General features: G+C 38.8%; 2 protein-coding genes across 4 annotated transcripts; both read left to right on the top strand.

The window, feature by feature from the left end:
* Window positions 1–18: 18 nt before the first annotated feature.
* Window positions 19–7,764, top strand: LOC108603863 (bifunctional methylenetetrahydrofolate dehydrogenase/cyclohydrolase, mitochondrial). Of its 2 annotated transcripts, none has more exons than XM_017993029.2 (3): window positions 19–108; window positions 6,680–7,467; window positions 7,532–7,764. In XM_017993029.2, exons 1-3 carry the CDS (start codon window positions 95–97, stop codon window positions 7,654–7,656), a joined length of 927 nt encoding a protein of 308 aa, XP_017848518.1. In that variant the 5' UTR covers window positions 19–94; the 3' UTR covers window positions 7,657–7,764. The 2 variants fall into 2 exon arrangements, with proteins under 2 accessions (XP_017848518.1, XP_017848519.1); XM_017993030.2 differs by lacking the exon at window positions 19–108 and adding an exon at window positions 1,134–1,232.
* On the top strand, window positions 2,806–6,254 carry LOC108603862 (nuclear factor NF-kappa-B p110 subunit). Of its 2 annotated transcripts, XM_017993027.1 has the most exons (3): window positions 2,806–3,241; window positions 3,404–4,111; window positions 4,168–6,254. In XM_017993027.1, exons 1-3 carry the CDS (start codon window positions 3,173–3,175, stop codon window positions 6,169–6,171), a joined length of 2,781 nt encoding a protein of 926 aa, XP_017848516.1. In that variant the 5' UTR covers window positions 2,806–3,172; the 3' UTR covers window positions 6,172–6,254. The 2 variants fall into 2 exon arrangements, with proteins under 2 accessions (XP_017848516.1, XP_017848515.1); XM_017993026.1 differs by having other exon boundaries at window positions 2,806–4,111.
* Window positions 7,765–14,082: the final 6,318 nt, after the last annotated feature.

Genomic DNA, 14,082 nt, shown 5'->3' with positions numbered 1-14,082 from the left:
ATCTCCAGTATAAGTAGAAGTGATCTAACTATCAATAAAAAAGTTGTAATAAGTGAAATCTGGCGCAGCTTTCAAACATATAAACGTCTTTACAATGCGTTTTGCAAGGTAAGACATTTAAGAATAGAAATAAGATGTGTCTTCGGGCCGCTTTTTGCGTGTAAAGCCTCTTGAGCATAGTTTAAGCGTAAGCTTTGTTTTTTTTTTATATTGATGAGTGAATAGACAAACGATTTTCGAAATAACAAATACAAAGTAAAGCATTATTAATGTGTCTCATTTACATATGTATAAAAGCTTTTCAGCGCAACTGAAGAGCCTAGTTACTAATAATTTAACAAAATATTTAACAAAACAAGTAAAATCAAAAAATTTGTTTCATATTCTCGGGACATCAATCGTATTGTTCATAGTTGACATTAAATAAATAAAATAATATGGTACATACATATGTATACATGTCAACTGACATTGTTTTCAAAATATTTACTCACGCCTTCGTTTTGCTTATCAGGCAGGCAAAAAGAAAAACATGTTTTTCACGCCAATCTCAAGACGCTGCATTGAAAATGACGCTTGGGATGGCTTTTGTTTTTCAACGAGTTAGAAACCCATCGTCAGTTACTAAGCGTTTACCAAACCCTATATTTAGCCATGTATAGCAGGCCTTGTGCTTATCAGTTTAAGACATATTATCACCGCGGTTCTCGGGGATCCATTTACGTCACATCTCATACTCTCGTGTTCGATTTAATCATCCATTTGTGAAAAACAAGTGGCTGGAAAAGCACGGTTATCAAGATTTAAGGTGGTGCTGTCAGTCGGTTCTTAAAAGCTTTTTTTTATAACATTTACATTCTTTCTCACAAAATACCATAGTCTTGTTTATGCATGCGTACTGAATTTGAATAATTTGTTTGCCAAAAAATATTAAGAAAATGTGTATACCAAATTTATACATGTTACGACCGCTAAACAGTTACGATACTTACATTACGTATTTAAATGCAAACAGCTCTAACAATAAGAGAGTGTAAAAGCTCTTCGAAGCACAGCTTTGAAGTCGCGCTCCCTTTTCGTTTTTGCTTTGGATAAAAAGCTTTGGCCGCGCGATCAGCATGTGTGGGATATACATACATATGCACATAGAATTTTATTGAGTTGAGAGCTTGACAGCGCAGAAGTTTGCATTTTAGAAGAAGTTTATAAGAAAGGTTAACGTAATAACAAAGGTAAGGTATAATGTGAAAGAACATTTGCATGTTAAGTAAAATTAATTGTTATGAAATATATATGTACATATACATATACATGTATGTATGTATATACCAGCACAAATGAAGCACAGCTTCAAATCGTTGGATTATACCACTAAGCATACAACATGCTTACTTTAAATGTACATACATACATACATATGATGTGCCCATCGCTAAATCTTTATTAAAATAAACATATGATTACACATACATATGAACATATGTATGTAGATACGTGTAATATTGGAATATCTTACAATTTACCCTCACAATTTTGAACACCAGAATACTTATATATGTATGTACATAAATATTTATGTATGCATATAGAAATTAAATTGTGTATATGCGTATGTATCGTTTGTTTATACTTCAGTATTTTTTTTCTCAATTTTTTAAGTTTCGGGCGAAACAAAATAATTATTGTGCTGTTGTATCCAATTGTAAGCGTTTAAAGTTTCAACTCAGCTGTCTATGCACTCCTAACATTATAAATAGTGCTAATAAACGGTTTAATTATTAAATAATAAAAATGATGACTATGATTTGTGTTCAAAGAAAAAAATGCTGTCGCCTTCTTTGGCATGTTGTTTCTATGACAAAGAGAGAACGGAATTTGCATTGCAGGTTTGTTGTTAACGCGATTCACTTACATATGTACATATGTTTATAATGCACAACAAAATTACATTTTTTGATTGGTGTATACATAGTATAGTATATACATACATACATATGTACACGCATACACAATAAATTGCCAAGTGAAAATAATATAAACACGTGCGACTGCGATAAACAGCTGTTAGTATGGCTACCAGCGTTGCCAGAATTACATGATCTAAAATAGCAACGTACATATATCGATAAAAAGATTAATAAATTGCTAATATTTTAAAACCTATTTAAATTGACTATATAATACGGAAATGCAAAATAAGTCTAAAAAATGAAACATCTAAATTAAACTAATAAACTTTAAATAAATAACGCTGTTGAATTCAATTATTTGGACCAGCCCACTTGCTTATATCTACATACATATGTATGTATGTATGTACATACATACATCAATATATATACTTTTAGCTTGTACACAAACAGCTAAAACCTGTTATCAGTAATGAAAAAAACCTGCGTATATTTATTAAATTGTAGTTAGTTAAAAGAGACTTGTTTTCGTTTACTGCATTGCATACGTACGTATACATAAGTCGCGCGCGCATCTCAGGCATACTATGTATGCACATATGTTTTTTTAATTCATAGATTTGTGCTTTATTGTTTAAATGCTACGTACTAGAACATACATAGATCGTTTGGTAGAAGTGGGGTGTCCGCGGTACGGCCGTGAGGTAATGCGTCGCGAACGCCATCACTCCTCCAACTTTATTCTAAATCACCTATGTATGCACATATGTACATACGAACATATGTATAAAAATAATAATGTTTGTAAAGTTTGACTCGTTTATTGATAGTTTATTTCTAAATTTTCAATTGCTATGAACAACGCAAAATAATGTGTATAGATATGTATATATACATATGCATGTATATGCAGCTATAAAAAAATCACTACAAATAACCATGAGTCAGTGACGTGGCTGCGCACTGATTACACTACATGCATACGCATGGGAACTACACACAAATACGCGTCTGTATGTATGTTTGTATATGAACGATTTTCAACGCTCTAACATCGGGGAAGTACCTATAACGATTGAGGGTTCAATTACTGTGATCGCGTATTCAGTATTCCACGATTGGTCAGTGTCGTTTGGACTCGGCAGCTAAACAGTCGCTACTATTTAGTTGAGCTTCAACGCAAAACAAAATTTAGCAACGTAAATAAATAATTACCAAGGGACTTTACATATCGACTATTGTCACGTGTAGTTCGTGAGCTCATGGTTCGCGGAGCTGCAAAGATGATGAATCAATATTTTGACTTGGATCAGGGAAAAAATGTAGTCCATGTGAGTAATGATTGCTCCAGCACAAGCGGCTACAGCAGTGCGAATTCACCCACATCGATGACATTATCGCCGGCCCATTCACCAGAAACTTTAGTGCTGCAAAATGAGTTTGCTAATCTTAATTTACCCGCTACAACAAATTCACCTTCACCACTACAACAGCTGCAGAGCTCACCATACCATGCTGCCGGTTCACAAAATCAGCTGCTTGCATCAAATGGCAACCTCTGCATGGACTTTGAGAGCGGCAGCAATTTGCCTAATGCAAACAGTAACGCATCTTTTGGAAATTTAAACATGTACATGTCAATTGATCATCACTATTTTGTCACGCCCACATCAAATCACCTGTCACATGCAGATGCTGCTGCTGACGGAGGGCTATCGGTTAAAAATGAATATCCAGCTATACTGCAGATTGCCGAGCAGCCGGTAGAAAAGTTTCGATTTCGCTATAAAAGCGAAATGCACGGAACTCATGGGTCGCTTAATGGGATCAATTCGAAGCGAACCCCGAAAACTTTCCCCGAGGTGGAGCTGCGTAACTACAAGGGACCAGCTGTGATACGATGCAGTTTGTTCCAAACGAACCTGGATAGCCCGCACTCGCATCAGTTGGTGGTGCGCAAGGATGACCGAGATGTATGCGATCCCCACGATTTGCACGTGTCACAGGAACGTGGCTATGTGGCGCAGTTTATTAACATGGGCATCATACACACCGCCAAGAAGTACATCTTCAACGAGTTGCTGAAAAAGAAACAGGACCGATTGGTCTTCCAAATGGGTCGACGCGAGCTTTCTACTAAGCAGGTGCAGGAACTGCACCAAGAGACAGAGCGAGAGGCAAAGGACATGAATTTAAATCAAGTAAGTACGCTGCAGATCATTCTCTTTGGAGACTAATAGTGGCTGTCTGGTTTTAGGTGCGTCTTTGCTTTGAGGCCTTTAAGATCGAGAGCAACCAGACATGGACACAGATTGCGGCACCCGTGTACAGCAATGCCATTAATAACCGCAAGTCGGCACAGACAGGCGAGCTGCGCATTGTCCGCCTCAGCAAGCCGACTGGCGGTGTTATGGGCAACGATGAGCTAATACTGCTCGTAGAAAAGGTCAGCAAAAAGAATATTAAGGTGCGATTCTTTGAAGAGAACGATGATGGCGAAACAGTATGGGAAGCGTACGCTAAGTTCCGTGAATCCGATGTGCATCATCAGTATGCAATTGTCTGCCAAACGCCCGCCTACAAGGACAAGGACGTTGAGCGCGAAGTGCCCGTGTCCATTGAGTTGATACGACCCTCTGACGATGAGCGCTCTTTTCCGCCGCTACCGTTTCGTTACAAACCGCGGGATGCGATTGTGTCTCGTAAGCGGCGACGCACGTGCTCTACGCTAGCTAGCAGTAGCAGTAGCAGCGGTGGTAGCACACACAACTCAATGGAGCTTCCTAAAACGGTGCCGCAACAAGTGCAGGGGCATGATCAAACGATAAGTCAGGAATTTGGACGTGATTTTCACTTAGATCAGTTGGTGAACTCAGAGTCGTTTCGTGAAATGATTGCCCAAAACTCATCCGAGCTGGAAAAGCTATGCGTGCCTGATTTGGGTGCGCTGGAAACAGACGGGCATGAGCACGCCGATTCGGCTTCGACCCTCAACTTGGCAGTTATGACTGTCGGCTCCAATCGTAGCCTCACCAGCATTTGTCTGAGTAATATATTCAAATTGTTTGACACCACGCGACGCTCTGGCAATGAGTGCAAACTGATTGAGTCCATGGGCAGCAAAATAGCGAAACTTTTTACGGATCATGCGGTCAGAAATGAGAACAACGATACCTTACTGCATGAGGTCATTAGCCAAAAAAAGGACAATCTTAAGTTGGCCATCAAGACGTTTCAAGTTATGAATTATTTCAAGCTAAAGGATCTGGCAATGAATGCGCTGAATGCAGATGGTGACAGCGGATTACATGTTGCCTGCCAGTACAACCGCGCCCACTACATACGCCCGCTTTTAGCACTTGGCTGCAATCCCAACCAGCAGAATTATACGGGAAACACCGCGCTGCACTTGGCCGTGAAGGAAGAGAGTTTGGACTGCATTGACAGCTTCCTTAATGGGCCCACCATCAAGCTGGATCTGTCGCTTAAAAGCGATGACGGTCTGACGCCGTTGCACATGGCGATAAAGAGGAACAAATACGATGTAGCAAAGAAGCTGATTAATCATGATCGCAGTTCTATTAACGTGGCCAACACAACGGACGGCAACAACGCCCTTCACATGGCCGTACTGGAACAAAATGTTGAGCTCTTGGTCTTGATCCTTGATGCCCAGAACTTGACTAACATATTGTTGGCTAGGAATGCGGCGGGATACACGCCTTTGGAGTTGGCACGTGTCAAGGGAAATGACCGCTGTGTGCGTTTGCTGGAAGAGGTCTATCCTGATATGGGTGAATGCGCGATAGGATGGATACCGCTAAATGTCAAGGAAGAGGTGGACTCTTCCTCTGCAGAAGATGACGATGAAAGCAATGCTGATACGCAGTCCTTGACCCATAAGATCGAGGGTGTTAATATGATATTAAAAACGGAGCACATAGAAGAGCATTATGGGCATGGCGTTGCTGATCAAGAAGGGGATGGTGGTGTAGATAGCTCGGCGCAACTAGACCTGTTGCTCAGCAATAAAAAAAAGTTCATGGAATTGGTTAAGTTACTCAATCATCCAAGTGCTACTGATCCTCAGAAGCCCAAGTGGCAGGAGCTTGCACATGAATCTAACATGGATCAGCTTGTATTCCTCTGGTCCAACGCCGAGGGCATGCTCAACTATATACATCACAAGTCAAGTGTTTCCGAGTACAGATCATTTTCACAATCACTTCAAGCTCTCGGAATATTAAATGCGGAGGATTAGATTAATCTAATTTTAATTGCTATGCTAATAATATCTTCACTTTATATACGTATTTACATATATCATATATGTGTCTAATAATGAAATCATAATTTTAGTAAAAATTGAGAGAACTTTTTATAAAGAAATTACAATAAATCAATAAAACTCTAATGCTAGGGTACCACCGCCTTGTGTCTTTGGTCTATGCGGGGAATCACATACGCATGTCCACTATATACATACATATCTCATCCGTACTGATCGTCATAGAAATATGAAAGCATATGCTCAATGTTCTATATGTGTATATATATATAGAATACATTTCATATTTAGCCAAAATCATCCATTTACATCTGTACATCTGTGTATATTTCTCAGAAGTCAGCGGGACTTCCCAACTAAAATCGCTATTGCTCTGGTGTGTTTTCCCTTAGCGTTGTCGCACAATCGTAACGAATGAAGAAGGGAGGGAAGAAAATAAAATTTGTTAATTAATTATTATGATTAACCTTATCTCTTGCAGTAACATGGCTCAAATCATCGATGGCAACAGAATCGCCAATGAAGTGCGGTGTGAAGTGCGTCTGCAGTTGGAGAAATTTGTGGGCGCGGGAAATCGTGTACCTCATTTGACGGCTATTATCGTGGGCGAAGATCCGGCTAGCCAGACATATGTGGAGAAAAAAATTATTGCATGTAAAGAGGTTGGCATTAGCAGTGAGACAAAGGCATTGCCCATTACTACCACCCAGGAGGAGTTGCTCAAGCTTATAGATGAGCTGAACAATGATGACAAGGTTAACGGATTGCTGGTACAGCTACCGCTACCGGCAGGGATCGATGAGCGTATCATTTGCAATGCGGTATCCGCCGCCAAGGACGTGGATGGATTTAATGAGTTGAACATTGGCCGCTTGGCCCTCGATATGAAGGGCATTGTGCCTGCGACGCCGCTTGGTGTGAAGACATTGCTGGAACGATACAACATCAATACCTTTGGCCGCAATGCTGTTGTGATTGGACGTTCTAAGAACGTTAGTCTTCCCATTGCCATATTGCTGCATTCGGATGGCAGAAATGCGACAAAAGGGATGGACGCTACCGTAACCATCTGTCATCGCTACACTCCTCCTAAAGAGCTGACTAGAGTTTGCCGACAGGCAGACATTATTGTAGTTGCAGTGGGAAAGCCAGGGCTTATTACAAAAGATATGGTCAAACCAGGAGCTTGCATTATTGATGTTGGCATTTCCAGAATTCCAGACGAGGCCACCGGAAAATTTAAGCTAGTTGGCGACGTTGAGTTTGATGGTAAACTTATTTGAAATATCCCTCAATACTGACATTCTTTATAATATCTATTTTTCTCTTACAGAAGTACGTGAAGTAGCTGGACACATAACGCCAGTACCTGGTGGCGTTGGACCTATGACTGTTGCCATGTTGATGAAAAATACTTTAAATGCCGCTAAAAGTCAGGCCGGGTGTGCTGACAAGTAAATCATTATGAGCTCGTGATTTATTGACAAGAAACTTAAAAGAATATTTACTAGAACTTCTGCATCTCTTGATTTAAAAAAAACAGCCCATAGTATTTTCTTATTTAAAGCATATTTACTATAATTATGAATTTAATAGATATTAAAAGGGATTTTACACAGACGATATAATAATAGAGGTTGTCCTTTACTTTATAAGGTCCATGAACGGCTAATACTGTTTTTTCGGACAACAATATTCTGTTCAATTTGAATAAATTAGATTGGCTTTTCTTTTAGTCTCCTTTGCTAAGCCGATCAAGGAGGAGTTTATAATTTGCATTTGCCCATATGGGCGTAAGTTTCTTACGAAGAGCGAAACACGTGAAATCGTCGGATTTTGCAAAGCCATCGCTCCAATTTCTGCAATGGAAGGAGTGGAGTCAACTCCGACACTACAATGTATCAAATGGGCCGTCAACAACTACAAAATTCAATGGAGCGGCGTACTGGATCACTGCGTTCACAGTTTAGAGACGCTCAGGACCAGTTTGTGGAGTTTATCCTAAGTACTATTGCTCTCTAAGTATCTCCAATAGTTATGTAGATGTGTGCAACGATAAGCATAAATACATATGGTACATAGTATGTATCAGAGAACCGCGAGACCTTACGCGCACTCAAAAAACAAGGGGCAATACATGGACACCAGAGAACGGCAATTGTGGCACTTTTTAAGCACAATGGTAGCTCACACAAAAAACAAGTGAGAGACCATACACGCACACAGACAACAAAAAATTGTGTGTGCGGCGCAGAATCAACGCACAAAACACCCAGAGAGACCCGGGAAAAGATCCGTTGTGCTTTTAGCCACAACGAAGCAAATGTTCGAAAACCCAAAATGCGATCGACTGGCAAACAATATCGCTTGCTGTCTCGCTCTGACTGCATTGGCAGCAACGCCGACGCCACAGCAGGTAGCAAAACAGAAGCGCGCAGAAAACATACAAAAATTTGTTTGACCTTTTTCGTGTGATTTGCTTCGGGAAAGAATTGCGTACGCACAAAATGAGGCTCGGATCTTTTTTCTACGCACAAGTAATTGCATTGTGGTCTCAACCACAATTTCGCTTGTATGTGGCAGTACTATCATGGTAGTACGCTTGTGTTTTTAGGGGTGTGTGCACTCTTGCCGTTCTCTGGTATGTATGTGAAGAAATAGCTATTGTGCTGTTATCAGAGCTCGCAAGAAGTGGTCCCTTTTTGCAAAAAGTCCCAAAAAGAACTGTTGCTCGCAGAAAATATCCCGTTCAAACTGTTGTCGCAAGAGTGCTTCGTGTGTTCTCTCACCGATCAGCATATATGTATTTAGTATATTGTGTGTGTTTGCCAAAGCTGCTGGCGTAAGATTCATTGCTGATGAATAAGGGTCCGTGGTATGGTGTGTGGTAAGCTATTATAGCATCAATTGGTTTAGATGAAATAAAGCAACAACAAAGCACTAATGAAACAACAACAAAAAAGACACTTTGTGCTTGAACGCAAATCGTTTTGCTCAGTTGCCGAGGCTCAGTTAAGGAGCGCCGAGCAAAAATATCCCATTCAAACTGTTGTCGCAAGAGCGCATCGTGTGTTCTCTCACCGATCAGCATAAAACAGAAAACACGAGAGACACAAGTTAGAAGTGTTCTGTCACTAAGCAAGAAATAAATAGAGGCGTCAATTTAAATTTTTGCCATTTTTGTCCTTTGTGCTAACTTTTGGAATTTTTACCGATTTCGTAAATATTTTTCGATAGTTTTTGAATTTTTTCGATAATTATTCATCCGTTTACATATAGAAGATTGAAGTAGATATTTCTGAATTTACAACTTTTGCCACTAATGAAAAATGAAATGAAACAAGTGGACAAAATAAAATTGGACGCAACCAACTTGTATATACACTTTGACTAGAGCATGACCGCAAACACACGCATGCACGCACAAACACATACACACTATACAGCTAACGCGTCACAGCTCGTTATCGCTATAGCGTCAGCAGCGACGTTTTTATGTCCCGTCAGCAAAATCGCACCCCTCTGTTTTTATTGAAAATTATAATGTTTGTGATTTATTTTAAATGCGCTGAGCATTTTGATTTTTTGCTCTTCTGCTGAGTCGCAATAAGCGAGCGGTTGGTTGAATTGCTCTCTTTAAGTTGTTTTTGTATGAGCATAAGAAGAACAAAGCAAAAACCAAAACTAATAAAGCCAAACGGTTCTGCTCAGAGCGCGAGCAAAAGTACTTGTTTTTATACATTTTGTAAAAAATGAAAAAGGGTATTATGAAGTTGCTCAAATGTATGTAACAGGGAGAAGGAGGCGTAGCTGACCCCACAAAGTATATATATTCTTGATCAGCAAGACAAACTGATTCGATTATAGCCATGTCCGTCTGTCGCCCGTTTGTTTGGATGTATGAGGTGCGTGTTCCTCAGCACCTATTAGAGCTAGAGCAACAATTTGGTATGTATGTAGGTGCTCCTATATCCAGGACACTACGCTTTTTTTTATTTCCTCCCCCCTCCCTCGCAAATCGAAATAAAGGATAAAAATCTGAAAAAATCACAAAATTTCCTAGTCATGTTTCGACTGATTGTAAAAATTACAGAACGATCGGAATTATTATTATTTACTTTTCAATTTTCAATATAGTCAGCGGGGTGCACGTGCTGACGCGCCATACAAACGCTGACGCTAAAGCGAAAACGAGCTGTGACGCGTAGGCTGTTTTATATGTATGTGTTTGTGAGTGCATGCGTGTGTTTGCTGCGATGCCCTAGTCCAGGGGCGTCCAAACGCTTGCATAGGGAAGAGCAAATCACCAATACACTAATTTGAAAACACTAACACAGTAAAGATGCGTTAACTCAATTTTTTTCATACACTGAAAATAAATGAGTTATCACTTACTTGTCCAAAGTATGCGCAGACATGATAATTTCGTATGTCCAGTGCAAGCAGTTTTAATTTTTTTTAAGTCACGCATTTCGTCAAAGCAACAACAAAGTTCGCAAAAAAATTTTCGACACACAACAAACACTATGGAAGTGTTTGTTGAACGCATCGCGCAGTCGAGACAAGCACAACAACACATGAAAGTGTTTGTCGCTTTGCTCGACAGGCGAGACAAAAAAAAAATCGAAAATTGTGGTGTAATTTTGCATTGCCTTATGGAAGAGCGCGTATATATTACACGCATTTTGTCTTCCTATACTGGAGGCAATTACAAAACAAATGAGCACACTGAGCATAGGGCTTGGACGCCCCTGCCCTAGTCAAAGTTTATTTAAAAGTTGGTGGCGCCCAACTTTAATTTGTCCACTTGTTTCGGTTGAGCTGGCGCGCAGACCGCAAAAGAAAAACCGGTTGACCGTTATTTGCATGCTATGAGAATTTGAAATATTTTTTAATTGTCTTATATTGTGGGTAATCTCTTTTTTCTTCGATTTTGCGGGGGAGGAAATAAAAAAATTAAATAAAAACGATTTATCCTGGGTATAGGAGCACCTACACACCAAGTTTGGTTATTCTAGCTTTTATAGTTGCTGAGAAATACGCACTCATACCGACGGACATGGCTATATCGACTCAGTTTGTCTTGCTGATCAAGAATATATATATACTTTGTGGGGTCTAGCAAAGTTAGAAGAAACGAAGACATGCTTATAAAATCTGTTGTAAAAATGAATTCAATTGTACTTGTTCACAAAAATGTTATACATACATATGTAGTACAATGGCATTGGAAAAAATTGTGTAATAATAGTGAACATTAAGGTATGCGATACAAATAATATTGTACATAATTCAGATTTGTAAGTTTGTTAGAGGAGAAAAAGCGCTGTGAAGTGTAGGGGAACTAGGAACAGCAAAGAAATACACCTGGAAGACACTTACTTGATCCAACTATCAAACGACTCTGTATGGATCCGCAATAAACTATTCAGCAATCTGAAATCGTCCATCATGAAACCAGGAGCGCCACTGACGCAGTTTACGCCTGAAGAAACAGAACACAGGTCAATTGCAATTAACTTTGCCAAGTCTCTTTGACATTGCCCTGCTTAGCATCTTTGTGTTACTAAAGTTCAGCCAGATGCAGAAATGTCTAACATTGCAATTGGGGCCCACGCATGCTTTGAAGACAAAAGTTAACACAAGCGTCGGAGGTAAAAAAAGAGCTACCTCGGTTCAATGACATTCCTTACTTCTAAAGACCGCTTGAGTACAAACACACATTAGAGAAGAAATAACAACAATAATGTTGGCGTGTGCCAACAAATATGCAAGGTCAGCGTCTAACCGACTTCCTGCACGTGCCGATTCCCAGCTCATCAATTACAAAACACATCCGATCCCAGCGATGCAACCAATTCTAAGATGATCGCTAAAGTGCATTGAGCTCCAATCAAAGGCACCTGCAAATAAAAGGCTTCGCAGTTAAAGTGGCCTAACATATTGTAAACAGAAGCAGCGCTGCCGAAGACATTCAGCTTTAACTTACAGCTAGCTAGGGCCAGTTTAGATTTAAGAAATTCGGTTACAAAAACTAGCTAACTATAACCAAATGTTCTTCTTAAAATAAATATGTAAATAACACATATATAGCTTTTATGCGTATTGGATGGAAAAAATTTCATTTTAGACTCGAACTGAGAGTTGGCAGAGCTTACAGAGCGAATTCTGCAGGGGCGAAGAATTTTCCCTGTCAGAAGCTGAGCTACGGGTGAGTCCTTTTTACGCGTCGCAAGCAAAACAGATGCATAAGCCTTTTACTCATATACACAAGACAAGCCTGGGTACTGGCAAGTGCCGAAAGATAAGGGCAAAAGAAAATGTGCGCGCTCACAAAATACGATCGGCAGGAATATAAGAATAAGCGAGAAAAAATCTCGCTTGCTTGTCTCGCTCTGTCTGCTCTTGACAGCCGCGCCGACGCAACAGCAGGTAGCGAAAGAAACGCGCACATTAGGCAAGCAAATAATTGCATAACCTTTTTTTGTGTTTCTTCACATTCATTTTCGAGACCTTTTTGACTTTACCCACGCAAAAGGCTTGTAAAGGCTTCCGAAATATTGTCGGGCAGCAACAGCCGCAAATTCGGCTGCTTGTATGGATAACACCATGTAAGTAACATGGTGATTTTAGGGGTGCGTACACTCATGCCGTTCTCTGGTCCAGACCCTGACCGTTAAGATTTTCGAAACCCCTGCCCAGTCAGATACATATATGCAAATATACCAGTTATTATTTTACTTACTTTTCTTATTATTTTGTTTACTTTATCAATCAATAAGAAAGATCTTATGTAAATTCGTAGCTCTTCGAAGATAGAACAGCCAAAAAAGGGCAATCCATAAAGAGAGCTTTTTGCTCATTTTGTTTCACTGAATATATTTGAAGAAAGTTTTCTGAAAAAAAAAAATTGTTTATGTATATTGGTATATATTTTGTTTTTATTCACTTCGGTCTCCATCTATACATAAAACTTATAACGTGGATTTCTATTCTATTCTCTTACATACATACATACGTATGTATAAAAGCATTTATGAATATTGAAAAACAAAGTGATATCATTATAATTTTTGGGAGTATTTGAACTAGCGTGTATGTGATCATGAGTGAATGTTCTTTCCGTGTCAGTATATGTATGTGTAATTAATGTGTGAGTTCGTTTACATATGTATGCATGTACCTAAACTCAACAAATCTCGCAGAGTGTAAGATTTATTTAAATTCATGTTTATCTTTAGTCGCTTTTTATTTTCCGGTCTTAATTTTTTTGCTTAATTTTAATAAACTTGTTTGTAAGTTAGTACTGGATATTATAACATCGCACATCAATGAATTTTATACATTGTAATGATTATAATCAATTTGTTAATAATTTACCTGTTCATCCGAAAGTTGTGTATACAAATGTCTTCAATATATTTAATTAATTTATGTATATGAGTAAGTACTATTCAAGAAAGAGCAAGACGATACAGGAAGAGCAACCAAATCGCCTAAGCGAGAAATGTGCCATATTGAATGAAAATAAAACATTAATGAATGTGCATGGAAAAATTGACCGTATTTAATCAGTAAGATTTGATGAAGTAACTAAAAGTTATACAGGCTAACATATGTATATGTAATGAATATGTGTGTGAGAAACAGAAGCTGTTAAAATGTTAATTGAATGCTTGATTGGTGTTTAGTTCTGTATGTACTTTTTTTATTTTGTGTATAATAGGTATGCAACTTACAGGTCTAAAAATAAAATTAAAAATTTATTACTTGCATATGTAGTATTTAATTGCCTAAAGTAAATTGCTAAAAACAAGCAAACATTGTAATAGGTAATAAAAGTGTAAAAACTCAATCAATACATACATAGTTACAAAATTATAT

Source organism: Drosophila busckii, chromosome 2R (genome assembly GCF_011750605.1).
Source record: "Drosophila busckii strain San Diego stock center, stock number 13000-0081.31 chromosome 2R, ASM1175060v1, whole genome shotgun sequence".
Taxonomy (NCBI): Eukaryota; Metazoa; Arthropoda; class Insecta; order Diptera; family Drosophilidae; genus Drosophila; species Drosophila busckii.
Note: the sequence above shows the minus strand (reverse complement) of the source record. Positions and strands in the feature narration are given on the sequence as shown.

What these genes read in the sequence shown, in the direction of transcription:
- LOC108603862 (XM_017993026.1), top strand. Translation starts at nt 3,173, where the DNA reads ATGGTTCGCGGAGCTGCAAAGATGATGAATCAATATTTTGACTTGGAT. An exon ending in AGGACATGAATTTAAATCAA is followed by an intron (nt 4,112 to 4,167) that starts GTAAGTACGCTG and finishes GTCTGGTTTTAG; the next exon opens with GTGCGTCTTTGCTTTGAGGC.
- LOC108603863 (XM_017993029.2), top strand. An exon ending in TGGCGACGTTGAGTTTGATG is followed by an intron (nt 7,468 to 7,531) that starts GTAAACTTATTT and finishes TTTCTCTTACAG; the next exon opens with AAGTACGTGAAGTAGCTGGA.